At 40.4% G+C, this 22,967-nt stretch overlaps 1 protein-coding gene across 2 annotated transcripts in view; it reads left to right on the forward strand.

The window, feature by feature from the left end:
• The window catches only part of MAP3K7CL (MAP3K7 C-terminal like), a 59,372-nt gene that overhangs the window by 5,380 nt on the left and 31,025 nt on the right, over positions 1-22,967 (forward strand). For both annotated transcript variants that reach the window (XM_006126076.4, XM_075910433.1), the window contains exon 3: positions 18,417-18,478. In XM_006126076.4, coding sequence (XP_006126138.2) covers positions 18,417-18,478 — 62 coding nt within the window. The remainder of the gene's footprint in view (positions 1-18,416; positions 18,479-22,967) is intronic.

Below are 22,967 nucleotides of genomic sequence, written 5' to 3' on the forward strand. Positions count from 1 at the left end.
CTGCATGCTCTCTAATATCAAACTGTCTTTGTGTATGTTTTCACACACAGGATTACATTCAGACCTTGTATAAGTACATACAAGTCCACAGATATACATGTAAGCCACATTTTAATTGTATTATGGAGCATAGTTAAGTCTGTTGCAGGAATAATAATGCTTTGTTTCCTGAATGCTGTGTGAATACAATCTTAATTTCAATGTTGTCGTCTTTTTTCTTTTATAATATCTTAAAAAACGTTTGTAAATAATCTTCCTGTATTTATTACTACTTAACATTACAGTAGTACATAAAGGTCCACATTACAGCCTTGAAATAATGTATAACTATGTATGGTAACTTAGTCCACGTTTGAAAAAACATACAATTTACAAAGGTAAGTGACATATAAAGGTTTTGAGAAAGATACAATTGGGAGAGGGGGCACATCTATGTAGGCTACAGGTTGAACTTCTTTAATCTGGCACTCTCTGGTCTGGCAAAATCCATGGTCTAGAATTATTTTAGTTAGCCGGATATTCACTTATCATGGCTGTGGCCACGTTTCCCATACTCCCATAAAATTTGTTTACAGCAGTGGTGGGAAACCTCAGGCCTGAGTGTTGCATGCAGTCCCTGGCTTGCCTGGATCCGGCCCCTAAGGCTCAGGGCTTTCTCCCAGCACTGGGGAGCCTGCATTGGTACTCCAGCCCCCCCCCCCCACCCCCACCCCCACAGTCCCACCACAGGGCTGGAGCACACAAAATCTACTAGCCTGGGCCCTCCAAGCTCTGGTGTACAAGGGGAATGTGAGAAGTGTCTTTCTTCTCAGTTGGGGGCCATGACAGTGAGGGTTGTTTTTTGCTTCTCACTTGTGTGTGGCCCCTGACTGATTTTTCTGTGGGTCAGTGGCCCTACCCCGGTTTACAATCACCAGTCCTGGTTCTCAGTGTTTTGTGCTGTTATTTATCTTTAATTTACCCCTAAAATGTCTTTTAAAATCCCAATAAGCAGTGGAAATGACAATATGGACATCTCAAAGAATGCAGGTACTGCACCAGGTGGGTTACTATCTCATCTGCTGATTCAGCTTCTATCATCTTTGTCCATTTTATATTTAGAATTTCTTCTTTTTATATTCCTCTAACCCTTTTTTCAGTTGAGGAGAGTTGTTTTTCTCAGTTCAAGACAGAGTTCCGTGTCTCAACTCTGAAAGTTGACAGCATTTGAGAGATTTAGTATTGTGGTGGTATGTAAAAACCTCACCCAGAGCAAGGTGGTGAGGGAATTACATTCATTTAGTTTTTTTCTTAGATTTTGTCTTATTTGTCAGGCATGGTAGTGTGAGTGACACCCAGTAATACAGAATTATCCTACCAAAATAATGTAGGCAAGAATTCTAACCAGATATAAAAAGAGGAAAGGAGTGTTTTCTCTGGATGGTGATTATATTACTAGTTAGGACTGCAACAAAGCTTGAGAAATATTGAGAACAAAGATTGTTATCAACTTAAGAAAAGAGAGTTATTTAGTATGATTGATCTGCAAGAAATGATATGGCTTATGTTATCCATACAAAAATTGTATTACTATGTTCAAAGGTTGGCATTTTAGGGCCTGATAATGACCACAAAAACAATTAAAACCAGGCCAATCTTGTGCTGTATTTTTATTGGGACTGTGGGAGGTCCATAAAAAGGGTTGAGGGTAGTCTGACTAACAGTGATGCTATGTAATGCTTGTAAGAAACACACAGGACCTTTTTAGGGATATACAGCAATCTCCTGACACCTTTATGTCTGTCCTCGGCTCTTCCCTAGGACATCTGGTCCAGTGCATGCCTTCACACTTATCCTCTAACACACATTCCTCATTCTGTACACAAAAAATTACATAGTTGCTTCTGTAAAAACAGATCCAGTACAAAAACCATTCTTACACTCTTAAATTAAAGAAGAAACAATCTGAATGGTAAAAGAGTGACAATAGTGACAAATAGATCCTTTTGGTCTATTCCTGCTTTAACATTAATAACAAACACAGATTGCTTAATGCTTTTTTACCAACAGCACTAGGCTGTTGGCTGGTAAGGTACATTGAGTGACATTACATTGCATGCAGGTACATTTTAGCTGCATGGCTACATTATCCCCCTTTTGACCTCTCAAAAATACTTCTGGGCTGTGTCTAGACTGGCAAGTTTTTCCGCAAAATCATCTGCTTTTGCGGAAAAATTTGCCAGCTGTCTACACTGGCCGCTTGAATTTCCGCAAAAGCACTGACAATCTCATAAGATTGTCAGTGCTTTTGCAGAAATACTATGCTGCTCCCGTTCGGGCAAAAGTCTTTTTCCGAAAAACTTTTGCACAAAAGGGCCAGTGTAGACAGCAGAGATTTGTTTTCCGCAAAAAAGCCCCGATCGCGAAAATGGCGATCGGTGCTTTTTTGCGGAAAAGCGCGTCTAGATTGGCCACGGACGCTTTTCCGCAAAAAGTGCTTTTGCGGAAAAGCATCCTGTCAATCTAGACGCGCTTTTCTGAAAATGCTTTTAATGGAAAACTTTTCCGTTAAAAGCATTTCCGGAAAATCATGCCAATGTAGACGTAGCCCTTGAGTGGGTCACACTTTATATAACTGTTTCAAAGCAAATTCAGAATAATATTAATATAATCAGCAATGAGTGAATCATGATAGATAATATGCCCTTAAAAGTTGGGGACCAGCCTATAAAAACATCATACCAGTGATAGGATGTCATTTCTTTTTCAAATTTAGCAGTTCTTAACTCATTCCCATTTGGATCTAATATATGAATGACACAGAATCATAGAACAATAGAGCTGGAAGAGACCTCAGAAGGTCATCAAGTCCAGCCCCGTGCTCTAGACAGGACCAATCCGAACTAAATCATGTGGCCCTATATCCTTCTGTGTCTGTTGTAAAAACTGCATAACCTTTGTTCCTTTTAGTAAATGATCAGTTAAATCATGCCAATCCAGGCCAAGGGGAACAGAGAAATTAGCCAAAGTGACAATTATAGTACAAGTGCCCTTTTAATCTTTAGTAAAGAGTAAGTGTAATTGTTAATATATAGCTCGCTGGCAATACATCTACATTCCTCCACTGGTGGCTGGCTGATACTTCCATCTTCCCAAAATACATTTTCCCAGGACATAACACATATATATTATCCATTATACAAGACACGAGTCTTATTTTCCAATTTGTCCCAAAAACATATTTCCAATGATGTATTCATACTAAATGATTCTGTGGTGACAGACAAGGATAAGCATACCCATTTCTGAGGGCCCCATTCCGTACAACCTTGAGTGTCCAATCATTTCTTTTCTTTCCCAGCCTACTGGCCTATAACCTAAGGTAGCCAAAAAGATCCCATGGTCAGTTTTGGAAGTGGGCTTACTTTCTATATTTCTGTCTCCATAGCCTGTTGGAAAGCATCTTAACAACAATTTATCTAGTAACAAATCAGGCTTAACCATGCTGGAGACATATTGCAAACAGTCATAGCTATAAGTATCAAAGAGTGACCTTTTTCATTGTTTTTAAAAGATGTATACCTAACATTTCCAGATATTACCCATAACATCTCATGTTCAAGAGATGCTAAGCTAAGAATCTGCATGTCAGCACATCATAAGGACAAGGCAGTTTTATGTTCCATGTTGCTTTCAGGTTCCCCCAATCCATATGAAGCAAGTCCATATTAGTATGTGCTTGCTTGTGAATGAGGCTATCTTGCAGTTGTGGCAGAGAGCTTAGCTTATGCTTATGCTTAATAAACTTTAAGTCATGGTATTCATAATCCCTGTTCCATAACCAACTCCTCCTAATATAGTGTCTGCTACATCTCATTTTGCTCGGCCATTGTGGTATTGATGTATTTTTATCCAGGCCATCAAAATAGGAAGGGAGTAGGGTAAATATTTAAATTCCATTTTTAACACATTTAGCTAAGTCCAGTCCATACCAATTTTTATGTGTACTAGTAGTGGATTTAACTAGATTCTTACTGGATGACTTTGGGTCACAAATAATTTAGGTTTTTTTTTTATTTTAATCAGGGTACTTCTTTGAAATGCATAGTCTTTGATCCAGGTTTTGGTATAGGTGTCTGGGAACCATTGGTTCTATTCACCACTGGGTATGGGGCAGTATCCCACAGTGACTGTTAGTATTGTTCCTTATTTAACAAGCTCATCCCACTCATATGGTGATACTACATGACTGGTAGTCCAAAAGAACCTTCTATTCTAACCCCAACTTTTCAAGTGATTTTGTATTTCTGTAGTATTTATGAGGTGAACCTCAAGTCCAATGTCACCTTCCCAGGCATATACATTGGTATTTCCTAGTAGTCTTAAAATTTGGCTGGTGTTTTTATCATACCATTTCATGATGATCACTGGGCCACTGACTATTTGATTCCCCTCCCCTTGCTGCCTCTATCTGGGGGGGCGAGAGGGGAAGAAGGAATACTTCAAAAGGGCAGCGCTGCACAGCTGAGCCAGGGATCAGCTGTGTGGAGCTGCAGTACGTAGAGCCCGGGGTCAGCTGTGTGGAGCTGCGGTGCATGGAGCCCGGGGTCAGCTGGGGACTCCTCAGCTGATCCTAGGCTCTAGCGTGGCATTTCAAATCGGAAGCGCGGCACGAAGTCCGGCTCCATGCTGCGCTGCCACTTTGGGGACTCATAAATTTCAAAGCTGGCACGCGGCATGCAGCCCAGAGTCAGCTGGACTTCCCGGGTGGCACACAGAGTTCCATATTCCTCCTTTGAAATGTACAAGAGCCCCATCAGACTACTTTGTTCTAAAAGTTCCCAGAAACAGACCAAGGCAGACCTTACACTGGAGTTTCATTTTCTGTGAATTAAAAATTGTACGGTTAAGCAGCGCCTTGTGTTTAGGTTCCAGGAAGTCCTTTTTCTGCAAAGAATTCAAACACTGATCTACATGCAAACAGCTTAATTTGCGAAAAATGTACCCATTTCAGTTTACCATTCTTGTTTATGCAATAGACTAACGGGCTCAAGCAATCCACTATGGAATAGGGGTCAGTCTGTTTTGATTCTAACACAAGGTTTTTTCTTGCCCCATTTTAGGTATATTACCTGATCTCCAGGTTCCCACATATTGGATTATATAACTTTATCCTTTTACAATTTCTGGTTCATTTGTTCAATTGCCTGAGAAATCTTATATTGCAATGTAGTCCAGTCATCTTGTAACTGTTCAAGCCATTTGAGATAATTTGGGTTATTGCAGGTACTCCCAATTAGCTGATTTAGAGTCAATCATTAACCACATAGGTTGTCCAGACAGAATTTGATATGGCTGAATTTTTGTCCTTAGTTTATTACTGCTACGGATAGCAGCCAAAATAAGTGTCAATTTATCTGGCCAATCTTTTGCTATGTGTTCTCTACTTTGGAATGTCAATAAATATACACAAAAAGGTAGAAAGATAACTAAAATTGTCACCAGTTCGCAATTTCAAAGTACCATATCAGTATTGCTTTTTTAAAACATGCTTTTACATATTGAAATTACAATTATTGATCATTTATGAATTGATTTATTTTCACTTCCTCAAATATGAAATATTTTTATCAGATGCTTAATCAACAATCAGCATATATTGATGATTAAGTATCTGATAAAAATAATATTTCATATTTAGGGAAGTGAAAATCAATCAATCAATTAATTTATAATTGTAATTTCAATATGTAAAAGCACATTTTAAAAAAATATAGTATGCAAAAAGAGAGGGCAGGCAAGCAGACCAGGGATAAGTAAAAGCATTACTAGAATGGAATTCCACCCTAAGTATTTTAAAGTCACAGAGGTGTGTGTGTATATATATTAATATATACACATTAATTATTACTATATACACATATATATCAAATATGCAGCCATTAACCTAAAGAAAAAGCTATTTAAGGGTACCTGCAAAATGGATCAGCATTGCATGCTGAGCACACTATATACCAAATTTAAAGCAGTATGAAGGCTCCCTCAGAGGGATGTATGTAGGCTAATTAGCAGCCAGCCAGATGACAAATGTCCTTGACTCATCAGGAAAGCATAAAACTGGAGCTGTGACTTTAAAATACTTAGACTGGAATTCTGTTCTAGCAGTGTTTTTATTTTTTCTCTGGTTTACTTGCCTGCTCTTTTTCTCTGCATACTAAACCAACAACCTATGTGCGCTTACCTGGGTTGACTAAGGAAGTTGACTAAGATTTGCCAATTGTTTCTGATTTTGGTTTTCAATAACAAATATTTTTACGTGTCTTTCTTTTATTGGTAATTTTAATTCTGAAAATCTGTCGTAGTGGTGGGTTTAAACATCATGCACAACAATGTTGGTAACAAAATAAACAAAACACAAAATGCTCCAAACACAAACACAAAAAGCACAATACAAAACAGATTGTTTGTTGTGATTGTAGGTTCATGGTATTCTGAATTGCTTCTCAACTGGCAGGATACCAGTTGTTTTCCCCCCTAAAGTTCTGAGAAACTATAAAAATATGTTTCTACCTCTTTTGGGGAATGGAGGTGGCAAATTATTGCTTAAAATCCTGCTTTCCTTTTGCAAATGTTCTTGCTGATTACAGGCAAAACAAAAAAATTACTCCATACTCTTTTGGGTTTTGTTTCATAGGCAGATCATGTTTCAATGGATTCTACCTTTTAAGGTTTTAAGATAAATTATCCCACTGTTCAGTTATTAAATTAATGAGGCAGTATATCTCAGTTTCCCTTCCACCATGCTTGTCATAGTTTTTCTGCTGTGGTAAGCTTCAAATTTATTTACAGGCAACTGCTAAGAACCATTATTACAATCATTCTTTTTTGTTTTTGTTTTTAGTTTTCATGTACTTTCATTAGAGTAACAGTCTAATTGCTTAGCCACCTGAATGTGTAGTGTTTTTTAATATTACTTCTTTATGCCCCTTACTGCTGCTTATTCCTACTCAAAAGTTAGGATGCTTCAAAGTAGGAATAAGAGATCCTCCGGAAAAGGGCTTTTTTCCGGAGGATCGGGGCCAGTGTAGACGCTCTTTTCCGGCTTTTCACCCCCTTCCTGCAGTCCCTTGCTCATGACTATACAATGGTGGTGCCTCCACCTGGCTGGCCCTGTACACACTTAATGGTGTGCCTTGGGAGCCTCCAGGAATAAAATTATTCCAGCAATAATCTGTATCTAACTCCAGGACAACAATTATAAATAATATACATCTAATTGATTAAATTAAAATGAACACACCTTTACTTAATAACTTAAAGACACAGGGTTTAACAGTGAATAACAACAATTAACAAAGCATACAGAAGTAATAGGAACTTATCTAGCTGGCATTTGCACTGTCACAATCTATCCCACCCCAGAGCGTGCACTACTCTGGACTCAGAGTCCCAGATGCTTGCGTGGGCGTGCTTGAAGTTCTGCAGCTGAAGTGTGAGAGTCCAAGCTATGCAGCCAGCTGCTAAGTCCCTCTGCCTCTGAACAGCTTCCACCAAATGCCGGCAGCCCTGGTTCACTGGGCTGGCCTCTCTGACTCTCTTTGGACCCAGAGTTAGTCTATATCTTGGAGGTCTGTCCCGGGCAGCACTTTCCCAAAGAGCCCATTTAGTTATAGCTTCCTTCTGTGTACTGGGTGTAGAATAGTCCTTCTGAGCCACAGCCAGAGAGTCTCTCCCCTCTAGGGCAATCAGAAGCAGCCTGCTATATCCCAGTTCCAAAGGCTCAGTCCCAGTCTGTAGCTGTAACATAACAGCTCCTGAACTAGATAAAGCTCCTCCACAGCAGCATGGCTCCCTTTTGTTCCAAAAAACAAAGGAAAGCCCCCCAGATTGCTCAGTCCTTCTCTCCACATGGAGAGCCTCAGACCAAAAACTTCCTTCCTGGTTTCCTCAAGGGCTCATGGGAATTGTAGTCTTTAGAGCTAGATTGCAGCACACAGGAGCCTCCCAGAAAAAGTCAGAGGCACCTTTAGTAAGGGGACTACATATAGATTCTCCTTCAGTGGGAAAGTTTTGTTCTCTACTTCCATGTTCTATGGAAAATTACCTGGTCAAACTGGTACCTCTCTACCAGGCGATATGATCATATGTCTTCCTAAGACCAACAACTGCTTAGACTTAAAAGACAAACAAGGCTGTTCTCAAGTCATTAAGTTGATCACTCACTAATTAAGGCTTCAGGGAGCACCACTGAAGGCTAACATTTGCACATTTAAAACCATAAACAATTTCATGCCTCATATTTCTAACCTTTCATACCAGAATGATACATGCACCCAAATAAGATATATAGATTGAGCAGATTGTAACATTAAAATTCATAGACTACGTATACCATGACCAAGAAATATGAACCTTGACAATAAAATTATTGGCTACTATAATAGTAAAGTATAAGGTAAAAGCACACAAGACCCATATTTCATGTTCCATGATGGGTTTTTCATAGCTGTGAATTTAGTAAGGCCCTGATCTACACTATTCTAAAAGGAGAGGTGTTCATCATGCCATCTGTCATCGAGAACATTTGAGAATACACTGGCAGACTTGAGAAGTCTAGATCTGGGGTGGGTCCTCCAGTGGCCTAATGGATAAGGCATCAGCATTCAGAACCTGGTTTTAAGGATTATTCAGGGATATTATTATTATTAGCATAACTCATCCAATTGTGACAGTAGACATTGGGTATGTCTAAACTACATCCCTCTTTTGAAAGAGGGATGTAAATTAGGCAGATCGAAAGTGCAAATGAAGTAGGGATGAGGAGTACAGGATCTTTGAAAAAAGAGTTGTTTTTTTTCCCAAAAGAACCGTGTCTAGACAGCGGTTTCACTTTCGAAATACCCTTTTTCAAAAGAACGCTGTGATGTGATTATGCAAATGAAGCACGGGATATTTAAATCCCCGCTTCATTTGAAATTTTGATCTGCCTAATTTACATCCCTCTGTCGAAAGAGGGATGTAGTTTAGACATAGCCACACACTCAGGTTGGTCTGGCACAGGAGGCCAAAGCAGACCTGGCTGCCATCTTGCTTGTGAAGGACCTGCTGCTGCCATGGCCATGTCCTCTCTGATCCACCCTCACCTCATGACATCTGGACGCAGCGTGCACTCACACCCACCGGAGAGTGCCCTGGGAGTCCATCCTCCAGATTCTGGTGGGCTGCATCCTGGCCTGCCTGCCTGGACCTGCTGGCCAGATTCCCTGAGCTCCTGGCCCGTGGGCTACTATCTTATTCCACACTCCACCTCTGGGCCGCTAACTTATTCCCTGTTTGGAGCTGCATCTGGAGCTGAAGTGGTTCCCCCCAAGTGCGCAGGCCGCTGCCTGGGCCAATTGCTGCTCCACTTGCTGCAGCCAGAGCAAGCTGTTTGCCTCTGCTGGCTTCAACCCTGGGAAAACTGGTAAACCACTTCCCTACTGTCAGCTGGTGCCAGCTTTAGCCTGGGGGAAGCTGGAAGCAGCTGCCTGGCTGCTCCTGGGGCAGAACTCAAACTCATGACCCCAGGTTCTGGAGCAAAGCAAAATTCATAGGCGTATGTGGAAATCGGTCACTATAAAAACAGGCAAGAGCAGAAGTACTTTGGGTTGTTTTGCAATAACAATGGAATTTCAGATACAGCCAGCTGAGGCCCAGCTCCCCTACTCTTGCTCAGTTTAGCTGGCCACTAGGCTGACTTGTGCAATGGTAAGGATGTAACTATAACAGCAGCAGCAGAACTTTTAGTTCATGTATGTATGTGGTGTGTGAATGTATACATATGCTGGTTTCTGATATCTATTTTGTACTTTAAATAAACACAACTTTCTGCCTTGTCCCCTGAAAAAAAGTTCAGTGTACTTTTATAAGCATAACACTGTGGGGGACTTTCAGTCTCACGCCCTTTAAGGGCATTTCTCATAAATTCCTATGAAATCTTTGGAAAAGTGGCATTACCAATGTTTTTGCATAACTTAATTTTTGGTAATTTTACTTTGTATTTAAAATGTATGGTTTTTTTATTTTTACTAATAGGTAAATGTTGTGTCCCTTGCATAGTTTGCTTTTAAATGTGCCTCTTCCACTTGTGGAGATTGTTTCTTCTAACAAACTACAGGTTGGACCTCCCTGGTCCAGCACCCTTGGGACCTGAGCTGTCCTGAACCACGGAATTTGTTGGACCAAGGGAGGTCAGTGCTCCCCTGTTGGCTACTCCGCTCCCAGGCTCCTCTCCCTCAGGTTCCCTGCCCTGCCGTTGGCCTGGCACAGACTCCTAACTCCTGCTGACTGCATACTGTCCTAGGGTCTCAAGTTGCCACACAGGGTTCCCTATTATTCCTGGGCTGGGGCCACCCAGCCACTGCCAGCCCCACTGCCGCTGGGGGTTCCACATCCAGCATCATCCGGCCACAGCGTGTCACTGCTAGGGCCGGCCCACTGCTGCTGGGAACTCTCTGGGGTTCCCCAGCCAGGGCCACCCACCTCTGCCAGCCCCACTTCATTCTGGGGTTCCAAGCTGGGTCACCTGCCTGAAGCCCCATTGCAGCGGGGATTCCTCAGCTGGGGCCGGGATTCCCTGGCCACCTAGCCCAGCTGATGCCAGGGGTTTCTTGGCTGGGGCGGGAGCTTCCCCAGCCACTGCCTGGTCCAGCTGCTGCTGACCCATCTAGGGCTTTCCAACCCCGCGTTGTCTCAGCCGGCTCCCACTCCCAGCTCTGGAGCTCTTTGGTCCAGGAACATCTGTGGCCCTGCCAAACCAGAGAGGCCTGGATTTGGGAGGTTCAACCTGTAGTAATCCTTGACCTTTACCCTTCTGCAACATTTGTTTTTGTAAATACAGTTTAAATGCTTATTATTTTTTGATTAATGGAGTGTTTCTTTAAAAAACACAATATACAACAATGCTAGCAGCAAGACCAGCACCACAAAACATAATTTTCATCACAAAAGTGGATCAATCATATTCTCAGATTGCTCCTTAGCTGGCACCATTTTTTTCTGAAGCTCTGAAAGACAAGAACTCTTTTCTTACTCCATTTTTTGGGGGGAGGAGGAGGCAGATTATTGTTTAAAATACCTTTAAAAATGTTGCTGATTGCAGGCAAAGCAGAGGAATTAGTACCTTATTTTCCTGTGTTTTTGTTTAATGGGCAGGCCATGTTTCAATGGCTTCTACTTTTAAGCATTTAGAGTGAAATATTCTACTGTTCAGTTTGAATTATTCCACTGTTCACTTACTAGGTTTATGAAGTAGTTTACCTCAATTGTTTTTCTTATTACAGCAGACCAGGCTTGTTATAGTTTTTCTGCTCTACTAAGCTTTAAGTTAATTCATAGGTAACAGCTGAGAAGCATTACTACTATAATACTTTTGTGCTTACAGAGTTTTTGTGTACTTTATTAAAGTGACAGTCTGATTACTTAAAGCCACCTTAAGGCTCAATGTTTCTAAAGGGGTTTTTTTTTTTGTATGTGTAACCCCTGCTGTTGCTTTAGGACAGTGGTCTCCAACATTTTAAACCACAAGATTAATTCTTCAATTTAAGTAAGATCTACCTCAAACCCAAATACCTTTGCCCCTCTTCCTTCTCACCCCTTCTTTGAGGCCCTGCCCTGCTCCACCCCTTCTGAGGCCTCACCCTTCTCACTCTAGCCTCCTTCTTCCCCCATATTCACTTTCACCAGGCTGGGGCAGGAACTGGGGTGCAGGCTCTGGTCTTGGGCCAAGGAGTTTGGAGTATGGGAGGGGCTGCAAGCTTAACCCAGGTGGGGTATTGGGTCCAGAAGAGTTTCAGGGTACAAGGTCTAGGAAGGAGTTTGCGTGCAGGGGGACTCACATCTGGGGCAGGAGGTTGGGATAGGAGAAAATTCAGGGATTCATGAAGCAGGTTCTGGCTGAGCACTGTTTAACTGAGACAGCGTTTAGGTGGTGGAGCAGTGGGGTTAAGGCAGCTTTACTCCTGCCCTGGTCCTGTACCACTCCTGAATGCAGCTGGCATGTACAGCAATGGCTCCATGGCACCAGATACTGCCCTTCAACTACAGGCACTGAGCCCACAATTTCTACTGGCCACAATTCCCCGTTATTGATCAATGGGAGCTGCAGAAGCAGTATCTCCAGGCAAGGACAGCATGTGGAGACCACCTGCTTTGCTTTTCTCAGGAGCTCCAGGGACATGCCAACCACTTCCAGGAGCAGCAATTACCTCAGGGATAATTACTCCAATGCATCAGGTTAAGCATTTTAGAACAAACTACTCAAAGAATGAAATTTAAGCATAAGAGAGAAATGAAAATGATGAAATGCACAGACCAGTCACAAACCAAAAATAACACATGTTGCAAGCAATAAAAGAAGTAACAACCTCCCCCCCCCCATATATGTTGGTTCAGGAGATGAGAGTGAAGGACAGTGTGTGTGTGTGTGTGTGTGTGTGTGAGTGAGAGAGAGAGAGAGAGAGAGAATGACATAGACACACAGTGTGTGAGAGTGACAGAGATTTGCATTGCCAAGCTCCCTCTGTCCCCTTCTGTCTGTGTGGAGATAGGGTACAGGAGTGGGCGTAGGGGAGACACCCTGCCATCAGCGCCCTCCCTTCTCCCTCCCCTCCCCTGCACAGCAAGCAGGAAGCTCCTGGGCAGGTAGCTCTAAGGCAGAGGACAGGAGCAGCATGACAATGGGTGAAAGGGCAACTGAAGTGCCTGCGCTTGTTAGCTTCCCGGCCAAACCAATCGGGATCACCTGTCAGAGGCTTCAAGATCTAATGGTAGATCCTGATCTACTGGTTGGTGACCATGGCTTTAGGATATAGTGGTTTTTAATTTTTTTATATTATTATTTTGAATTGCAACTTGTACTTGTCCCTTATTGTAATAATAACTTTGATCTTTATAAAGTTCAATATATTTTTAAATAAAGTATTGAGGTACCTTAAGGATTAAATCCTAAACATCAAAGCCCAACAATATAATTACTGGTGTCTGGCAAAAAGGGTCTGTCAGTTTTGCAAGTTTGAATGAAAAATTCAAATGTATTTTAGTGGAATAATTTAGAAACCCAAACCAATTCATTTTAAACCTACAAAACAGGATTTTACAACCCAGCTTTGTTGTTTTAGGTCTTCATATCCTTACATATTTATAATATCCACATGCTCACAGGTATATGTGCATACATATTTTTAACATTCCTTGCACTGCTTTATTTTTACAGAACTGTATATTGATGACATTCTCTTTTCTACATGTGCGGGCCACTAAATTCCAATAGAAAACACTTATGTTCTTTTAGTGAATTTGACTATCTTGTCCATAGTCAAATGATTTCAGTTAGATTGTTTCTTTGCCTGTAGACTATTCCTTTAAGAAAAGGACAATTTTTCTTCAGAATCACTGCAAAGAAACCAGAATTTTTTTCCTTTTACATTTTGCCTCTAACACTTTTACAATGATCAACTGCTTAATTTCTTCCTTCCTTTGCAGAGTTAACATTTTACTTTAAAAAAAAATTACTTTCTTACTTTTCAAAATGACACTTTTCCAACTATTGTCCCAGATATCGAAATTCTCTGTGCCGCGACTTACTACTTTCTTTACTTCCACCACTATGCCGCTCAGCGCTCCCAACCTGTTTTCCAATTTCTTTATCTGTTGTTTGCCTGCTTGTCTGGACCTGGTCTTATTTTACTCACTGAGCCATTACTTTCCATGGGTACAGATTTTGTTCCACTACCAGTTTAGCAAAGAGGTGATCTTCTCAATTAGGCTATGTCTAGACTGCAGGCTTCTTTCGGAAGAAGCTTTTCCAGAAGAGATCTTCTGATATAATTTCCAAAAGAGAGCGTCCATACTGCCAAAGCGCATCAAAAAAGCGATCTGCTTTTTCAACAGATAGTGTCCACACAGAATGGACGCTATCTCACATTTAAGCTGCGATTACTATGGGCAGAATGGCCCCCAGGACACCCGTGCTTTTTCTTCTTTCCTCTTCTTGTGAAAGAACTTTCTCTTCCCTGTCCACACACGCCTTTTTCCAAAAGAGCTCTTTCAGAAAAAGGCTTCTTCCTCGTAGAAAGCGGTTTACCAATGTTGGAAAAAGCCCTCAGTTCTTTCGATTTTTTTTTTTTGAAAGAATGTGATTGCAGCGTGGACATAATTGAAGGGTTTTTTTTAGAAAAAATTCAGTTTTTCCAAAAAAACTCTGTAGTGTAAACATATCCTGATACCTTCTGCTGACTTTTTCCATTTGCTTTCTTTTTTGTTGCATTGGGGTAGTTATTTTGGCAGTTAGATAGCAATCCTATCTGACAGAAGTCACAGTATTTTGCTATTCATTTACTATATTAGGCTTTATTAGTTTAGTTTATGGGCTGTGCTCAAACCCCTGTAAAACTTGTTTAAACAAAAGGTAATGTTTCCTGATCTTTAGGGGCATCTTTAGTTTGCCTTCTCTTAAACATTTTCTCCAACAATATCAAATCACACAATGATGCTCAAATTCTTTATATTAACCCTATTTCTCCAAACTTCTGTGTTCTTCAAAGTTAGTTCTTTCACTTATGAGAGTTTATGTGCCAAAACAGAGCAAGACACTCTAGGTTATTTTCTGACATAAAAATAGTATTTGCCCAAACTCCTATATCCTTCAGAGTTGGGTCTTACATAGAAAATACTAGCTGAAACACCTATATCCTTCAGAGTTTACTCCAGAACCAAAACAGAGAAATTAGCTCTACGTTCTTCTCTTTACTATTTGCTCACTATGATGAGTATGTGCACACCAATTTTACAATAAGCATGGTCTCCGCCATGTTCCCTTTCTACAATTCCTGTAGCTTAAGGAGAGAGTGTGGTGGGCAGGAAGATCATCAGTGCTGTTAATGTTTTTATGAAGTCCCTAACCTTATTATTAAACAAGTCCCTCATATTCCTGTCCTAAGGGAAGGTAATTATTGTCCTCTACCCTTTTGCAAATAAGATAACCAAGAGTCCTCACAAGGTCATTTCAGGCATAACTGGGAATAAAACCTAGAGCTCTCATATGACAAAGCCAAATTTCATCCATTTAGCCACAGTGCCTTTTAGTAAGCAATGTCTGTACTTGTCTCTCTGTAAACACTACCCTCCTAGAGCCAGGATTAGAAACCAGGAATCCTAAGACACACAACATTCCACTGCTGTCTTACAAAAAATAGTTGTGTAATGCACTGGCAAAATGCGTATAATCTCCTTCTTTAAAGGCTGTTCCACATCCAGGTAACATAAGCAGATATCTTTCCTGCACCTGGATCAGCCCTTCAAGAAAAATATGGCACACACTTTGCCAGGGCACTACACAATTATTTGTAAATCAGTATTGGAATGTTGTATCTTCCACTTCAGTTGTAAGAAGAATCCCATCAACATTAGTGGGAATTGTAATAGGCACTCAAACTGGGATTTAAAAAAGAATGCAAGAGAGTTAGGCTACAATTGAAATTCACTGAAATTGGGAACCTAACTCCCCTTAGGTACCTTTTTATATCCCAGACTTATATGTGGGGGTGGGATGAAGTGCTGGGCTTTTTACATTGCTTTAGACTATGAATATGTATGTATGTGTATGAATTTCTGATTCAATAAAATTCCTGACACTTAAGTTCTTAGTTTATGTGGTATGTTAACAGCACAGAGAAGTTGATTTTAAGTAGTCTTAAACTAGTGTGAGTTTAAAAAAAAAAAAAAAAACCCTTGCAGCTGTTAAGTAGATGCTAAGGCAGGCCCATTATAAAATGTACTATGGTATGCTTTAATGATTCAGATACCAATAAGTTCTATTTTTAGTACCATTGACTCAGACAATTTGTGTTCAGATAATAAGCCGTGAACATCTGCTTATTGAAAGAATATCCTCTGCAATTATTTCTTTTTAAATTTCATCCTTTTAAAATGTATTTAGGGAATTTGTTTTATTTTTTTGATTTGCTGTTTCTATTTATGCTGCAGTTAGTAGTGTAACATTTCTAATAATTTGAAAGTAATAAATATTCAAAGAAAATATACTTAAAAAAACTAATGCAGTTGAAAAATAGCAGCAATTCCTGCTTTACTTGTTCCTGGTTTCTTTTGCAAATTAAAATAATGACGGGTCTTCCTTACTGCTACTGGTACAGTATGTTGTACTGCTGGGATTATCAAATATTACTTTAACTGCTCTCCACAACTCTGATCCAGTATTGCAGTCAAAATGTTTTACAACTATTTGTCCAAATGTTTGTAGAGCAGCTGTACTACTGGTCTGACTGAGTCATATTCCTTCATTCCATTTGGCTGTGCAGTATGATTCGTCTTTCTTCTTTTAGAATATTTGTCTATTTTTAAAATTTTGCACAAGAAGGCAACAGCAACTCAAAATAAACACTTGCACTCTTCCATGGAGTAGCTTTATGCAAGTAAAAATCTTCAATATATTGCAGGAGAAGCCTAGTGAGTAGATGATGGAGAGATGTTTTTAATAATAATGCAAACTGTGCTCTTGGAATATTAGTACTTGATTTTGGTACCTAAACTTTGTTTTACTTGTGTTGCCCTTTTCTTAACTTCATTTTTCATTAGCATAGTCCTCACGTTTGTTTATTTGTTTACATCCCTTCCCCTGTGCAATACAGTATGAGTAATGGTAAGGCCAGCTCATTGCCATGGATGTCCAACTCTTTCTTAGTTAAAGCAAGGCTTTGAGTGTATACTAACAAGACAATATACACTCTGCATATTGAGTCTGAAACAAGGTTGCTCATTTTGCCTATCCCCCACCACAATCTCTGTGCTCCATGATCATTGATAGCAGAATGTGAAGGTGCAAAATACCTGGCAAGATACTCTGTGTAAGCAGACCACTGCAGCCCCTCAAAACCCAAGGCTCGATGGGAGCACAGGGGGCGGCCAGCACAGAGCAGTTTGCAGGCTCAGAAGTTTTCTGCTGCGTAAACCCTGATTTAATTGTGCCATTGCATACGACAGACTCTGAAAGCTAGCCAGTAATGAAGATCTGTAACATGCAGCAAGATACATAAAGAGTGCACTCCGATCCAAAATGTAGTGCGATAATGATTATGACTATGAGTAATGAATATTTTTCTTTGAGTGATTGCTCATGTCCATTCCAAATAGGTGTTTGTCCATCATAACAACAGGTAACTGTTTTCTTGCCACACAAGTATGCTTCACATTTCTATTCTCAGTGCAGTTCCTACTGAGCAGGGGTTTTCACCTCAAAACTGGCATACCTGGCATTCAAGGATACCTGCTTGACAGCCTATGTTAAAAAGCCTTTGATCTGATTGAGCCTAATAGGTGAATTAACCTCATCCTTGCAGGTGGATCCTTCCATGTCAGAGTAAAAGATACATAAGTAATGAGACATGGAGAAACTTGCCGTCCTGTTGTCTGTATTGTCTCTGTAACAACACAAAGAACCTGTGGGCTGCGTCTAGATTGGCATGATTTTCCGGAAATGCTTTTAACGGAAAAGTTTTCCGTGAAAAGCATTTTAGGAACAGAGCATCTAGATTGGCACGAACGCTTTTCCGCAAAAGCACTTTTTGTGGAAAAGCGTCCGTGCCAATCTAGATGGGCTTTTCCACAAAAAAGCCCCGATCGCCATTTTTGCGATCGGGGCTTTTTTGTGGAAAACAAATCTCAGCTCTCTACACTGGCCCTTTTGCACAAAAGATTTGCGCAAAAGGGACTTTTGCCTGAATGGGAGCAGAATAGTATTTCTGCAGGAAGCACTGATTTCTTACAGTAGGAAGTCAGTGCTTTTGTGGAAATTCAAGTGGCCAGTGTAGACAGCTGGCAAGTTTTTCCGGAAAAGCGGCATTACATTTACTACTGGGGGAAACTTTCTTGTATTTTTAATTTTGCCCTAGTAAACCATAGCAAAAAAAGTCATTTTCAAGACTTTAGAAGTTACATTTATAGTTAGGCCCAGCTATGTGATGTGCTAAGTATCACCTGCAAGGTGATGAACTCTCTTCACCTTTTAATGAGGTCACATGCCCATTGAAAGCATGGGTATGGCAGAAACCTGAATTATTTGTACTGTAATTTGGAAGCAGGAGATAGAAATTGTCTGGATTTATTGACTGATTGATTTACTGTGCTATAACACATTCTAGAAATGTGACTCTCAAAATTATTATAACACAAAGTAAGGCTCCAGTCCTGCAAAGACTTAACTTTACACCCATGAGAAGTTCCACTGAGTTCAATAGGACTGTGCAAATGTTCCAAGTTAAGTGCATCCTGTGTTTGTAGGATCAGGTCATAAAGGCCAACATACATGCCATACCATGTCAACTGAGCATGTGAAATGCCTTTATAGCAAGTGTTGTCTTTCATAATGTGTATTTACATTTCAGATGATACTCCTCCTGAAAACAACTTTCCCTTGGCTTTTCCAGAATTAGAACAGCAACTTCAGGTAAACTTCTATTTTAATTTTAAACTGATTCTATTTCATGTAGACTAGATTTTAAAAAAAATCTTGAAATAGTATATTTGCGCAGCCAGAGTTAAGTTACTGTGAATGTTTCAGTGGTGTGCATCTGATCTCTAAAAATGTAATAGGACTGCACACTTGCATAGAGAGAGAAACTCTATCAACAAGGAAATTGGTTTGAATTTTCAACCAAGTGTAGGGAAATGTGGCTATTGTAGTGGTTTCAGGGTTGTTGTTTTTTAATTTACAAATTATTCGGGCGCAAACCCCAGCAGGGCCCATTCTGCCACCATTGAACTAAATAGGAAGGGGAGAAGGCTTGTTCCTATACTCTGTAAAATGGTGTAAAGTCCATAACCAGTCCAAGCTAGGCTCCAGGCAAGATACCTCAATGGGGCTGCAACAGTCTCCACTGTAGCAGTCAGAGATCCCAAGGATGTAAACACCTCAGCCATGCTCACATAGAATCAGACCATTTCTGTTGCTCCATGGAAACTCAGAGGTTTAGCAGGCAAAGAGCTAGCTCCCTGTTCCTGGGGCCCGTGCCCTCTACGGTAGCTGCAGGATGATGACAGTTTCACTTTTGATGTCTGCTTCAGAATATATCTTTCTCAGGAGCACTGAGGCTCATGTAAATGACATTATTTAAATGCAAAGGCAGTTTTTTTCCTTATTGGGAAAGATTTCCAAAGGCGGTATGTGATTCAATGATATTTCCTTAGTTGTTTTCTGTCAACAAAGGAAATGATGCCAGGCAGTCACTGGTCTGGAAAGTAAGAGGGATGAACCCAGAATTCAGAGTTCTGGTGCAAAACTTGATGGGGTGTATAACAGCATATTTGCCTTTCTTCAGATTACTGCCCCTCCTGCTATCTCAGAAGGCTGTGAATATTTTCTGCAGCATAGAGCCCTTATTTGAACAAGCCAGTAGTTTTGAATGGCTAGAGCACTCAGTGTGAGTCAGGAAAGCTGGGTTCTATTCCCAGCTCTTCAGTGACTTTCTGTGTGACCCTGAACAGTGCCTTTCTGTGGCTCTGTTTATCCTATGTAAAAATGGAAATAGTGAGGGTTACTTCTCTATGTAAAGCACTCTGAGTTCTCTGGATGAAGAGTGCTATGTATGACTATGTTTCCTGCTTGTGATATTTAAAAACAAATGTTTACGGTGTTGTAGTACCTCTTTTGGTCCCAAGGATATCAGAGACAAGGTGGGGGAGATCATATCTTTTATTGAACAAAATTCTGCAGGCGAAAGAATCAAAAAGCACACTATGTCCCATTGATGAACACTTTTCACAGTGTGATCAGATCTGACCTCTCAGTCCTTGTCTGCAAAGGAAACCTGCACAACACCGTCAAAAGATGAGCTTGGACACTTAAATTCAGAAGACTGTCACAAAGTCACCACAGGTGGCAGCTCCTCCTGGCTTCTTTGGGAGCTAGCTCTTTCCCAGTCCAAGACTTCTTTCTGCTGCTCACTGCACACCCTGCTGCTACTCTCTTATGCTTTTGGCCACTCAAGGTTCTCCCACTTCGTGACATAGACCTCCCACCAGCTCACTGTCCACGTTTCCCCCATCTGAGGTATCAAAATCAGTTCCTTACCAGCGATCTTAGCCTTCTCATTCACTGCCCCACTGATGCCACTTCCACAGTGGCTGGTATGGGTACCGAGGCCCACCCACTACTCTGGGCTCTGGCTCAGGAACCCTCTAGTCACAACCAAGGTTGCACCATCCTGAATCTTGTTGCCTTTTTTACTTGAACCTTTCATTCTCCTCCTGGCTCTGATACCCATCCCCCTGCAGGTTTGCTAGCCTTATCTCCTCTTAGGGAATAATTGCAGGCTAATTTCTACTGCCCCAAATACATATCCCTTTCCCCCAGGGAGTGACTACAGATTACTTCCCTGAAGCCGCTCTCTGCTATTAGCTTTATAGAACCCATTCCTGTTCCTACACAGGTGAGCTTCCTCTAATTAGGCTTTCTTCTCAGCCTTAGTTTCCCCAGTTTGCAGCATCATATGTTAATTGGCCCTTCTGCCTGGTATACATTAACCCCTTTAGGGTAAGTGTGGGAAACACACAAAAATCATGGACCCAATGAAGACATGATTTATGGCTGATTACAACAATCAGTAAATAACCCACTAACTTTCCTTTGTCCTATGATTGCACAAGTGTTAACTGGTCACTTCACCTTGAAACATGTTAACTTTATGCTTAACAGTACTTCTAGCTTGTATTTAGCTATGACGTTCTGAGTACCTTTCCTAGACATAAGAACTGCTCTGTTTACGCTCTAAAGATTGTCTCTGTCATCAACAGAAGTTGGTCCATTAAAAGATTATCTCACCCACCTTGTCTCCTAACCTTTTTTAAGGCTTTTACAACCGACTTCTAGGTCATAAAATACACTCCCTAAATTTATACTTTCACAACAAACTGAAACTGCTCCTCAGGAAGCATTTGAGTCTGTTGCATAAATAATAGCCCTTTACAAAATATTCTAAATACACAATGAAAAATTCTACAAGGAGCCCTGCTGGTCTGTTTAGTCCATAACATTTTTTAAAGGACTGCCTAAATTTTTCCTTCTCCCTCAAGATCTCAGGATGCCATAGACAGTGGGTCAGACAGTGGTCTTTTTTATTATCTTTCAGAAATTTTTTTTGTAATGACAGGGAAGCATAAATTATGACGAATGTCTGTCTGAGTCTGCCAGATTAATTAATGCTGGTGCTTCATTCTTTGGCCATGATACTTCAAACAGTTACATACATGCTTAAATTTATACATGTAAGTAAACATATTGAATAAATGGGCAAGTGCTTGAGGGATTGCCAGATTGGGCCCTATACTCATACTTTTGTGCCGTGTTAAAATTTAACAGTGAATGCAGCTCAGCCGTGATTTTCCTTGCTATTGTCAGTTTGTTTCACAACTATATGTAAATGGTTTTTTTTTATTTTTAATATCTTAAACTTTATTTGTAACTATTGTAAACTAGCTAGGAAATTTTATTTTGATTTTCCTCTGAATCCAAAATGCTATATTAATTGAAGCAGAACAATGAGAAATCCTTTAACCTAAATATGCTTGTGTATATCCTCATAGTAAAAATACCAACATTTCAGGCTACAAGGCTTTCCTCACTTGGTCAGTTTGATAAGCAGAGACACTGATATTTTATGAAGAGAAACAAAGCATAGGTGTAAGTGCAAGGTAAATATATATAATGAATATATATAATGATTGATATTCAGTTTTTCTTAAGAAGTAACTGTCCAGTTGTGAATTCCCAAACTCCTAGAGGAAGACTTTGCAATTTGTAATAACTAAGAGCACAAATGACTGGAACCCTTGGGGTGGGATTTTCAAAGCCACAAAAATAATTTGGGTGTTCTAAAAGTGACTGAAAATCTCAACTTTATAGTTCGGTGCTTTCAGGCCAAAATCCTGGGCAGCAATCCATAGACCAAATATCTGTGTGTGCTAGTCTCTTTTTTGTTGGATGAGTGGCCTTTCTGCCTAGATGTCAGAGCCCCTAAGAGATACTGGGAACCTTGAGATGATCCCACCTCCACTCATCACTGCCCAGGTCCCCCCCCCCCATGTGCACTTTTTTGTGGGACAACACTGCAGGACTGAGTGTGGTACTCCACAGCAGATGCTCACTTACAGAGAATTCTCCCCGCCCACTGAGCAGTGAGCTTTGCTGGTCTGCTATAAGCAGAGATTCTGCAGAGGTGAATATAGTATTGGTTCCAGAATAAATATTTCTAGATAACTAATTGCAACTATATAATACTTTATAGCCACTCTTACAACAGAACACTTTTGACAATTCGGAGGTGCTTTTTCTGAAAAATGGAAATCTTCATTCCAGTGTTCTATTTGGTGAAGTCACAGCAAAAACTTTGTTCCATAAATGCATTTCTGAAAGTTCCATTTTCTATTAGGGTCTAAACTACACCTCTCTGTCGACAGAGAGATGTTGATTAGACATGTCGAAATTGCTAATGAAGCAGGATTTTAAACATCCCACGCTTCATTAGCACAAACATGGCCACCGGGTTTCTTTTCAAAACGGCGCTTTTTTAAAAAAAATGGCAGTCTAGACGCAGATCTGTTGAAAAATAAACCCTTTTTCAAAAGATCCTGTATTCCTCAAAAAATGAGGTTTACAGGCTCTTTCGAAAAAGGTTTTATTTTTCAACAGATCTGCGGGTCTAGACTGCCTTTTTTTTTCGAAAAAGCTCCATTTTGAAAAAAGTGGCAGCCATGTTTATGCTAATGAAGTACGGGATATTTAAATCCCTGCTTCATTAGCAATTTCAACGTGCCTAATCTAATCTCTCTATCGACAGAGAGGTGTAGTCTAGACACAGCTTTACTCTGCAATGGAAAATTTCTGAGGACTATTAATTGCTTTGTATTAAAAAAACCTACTACCCACCTTTGATGGGTTG

The sequence above is a fragment of the Pelodiscus sinensis genome, chromosome 1, assembly GCF_049634645.1.
Source record: "Pelodiscus sinensis isolate JC-2024 chromosome 1, ASM4963464v1, whole genome shotgun sequence".
In the NCBI taxonomy this organism is placed as follows: domain Eukaryota; kingdom Metazoa; phylum Chordata; order Testudines; family Trionychidae; genus Pelodiscus; species Pelodiscus sinensis.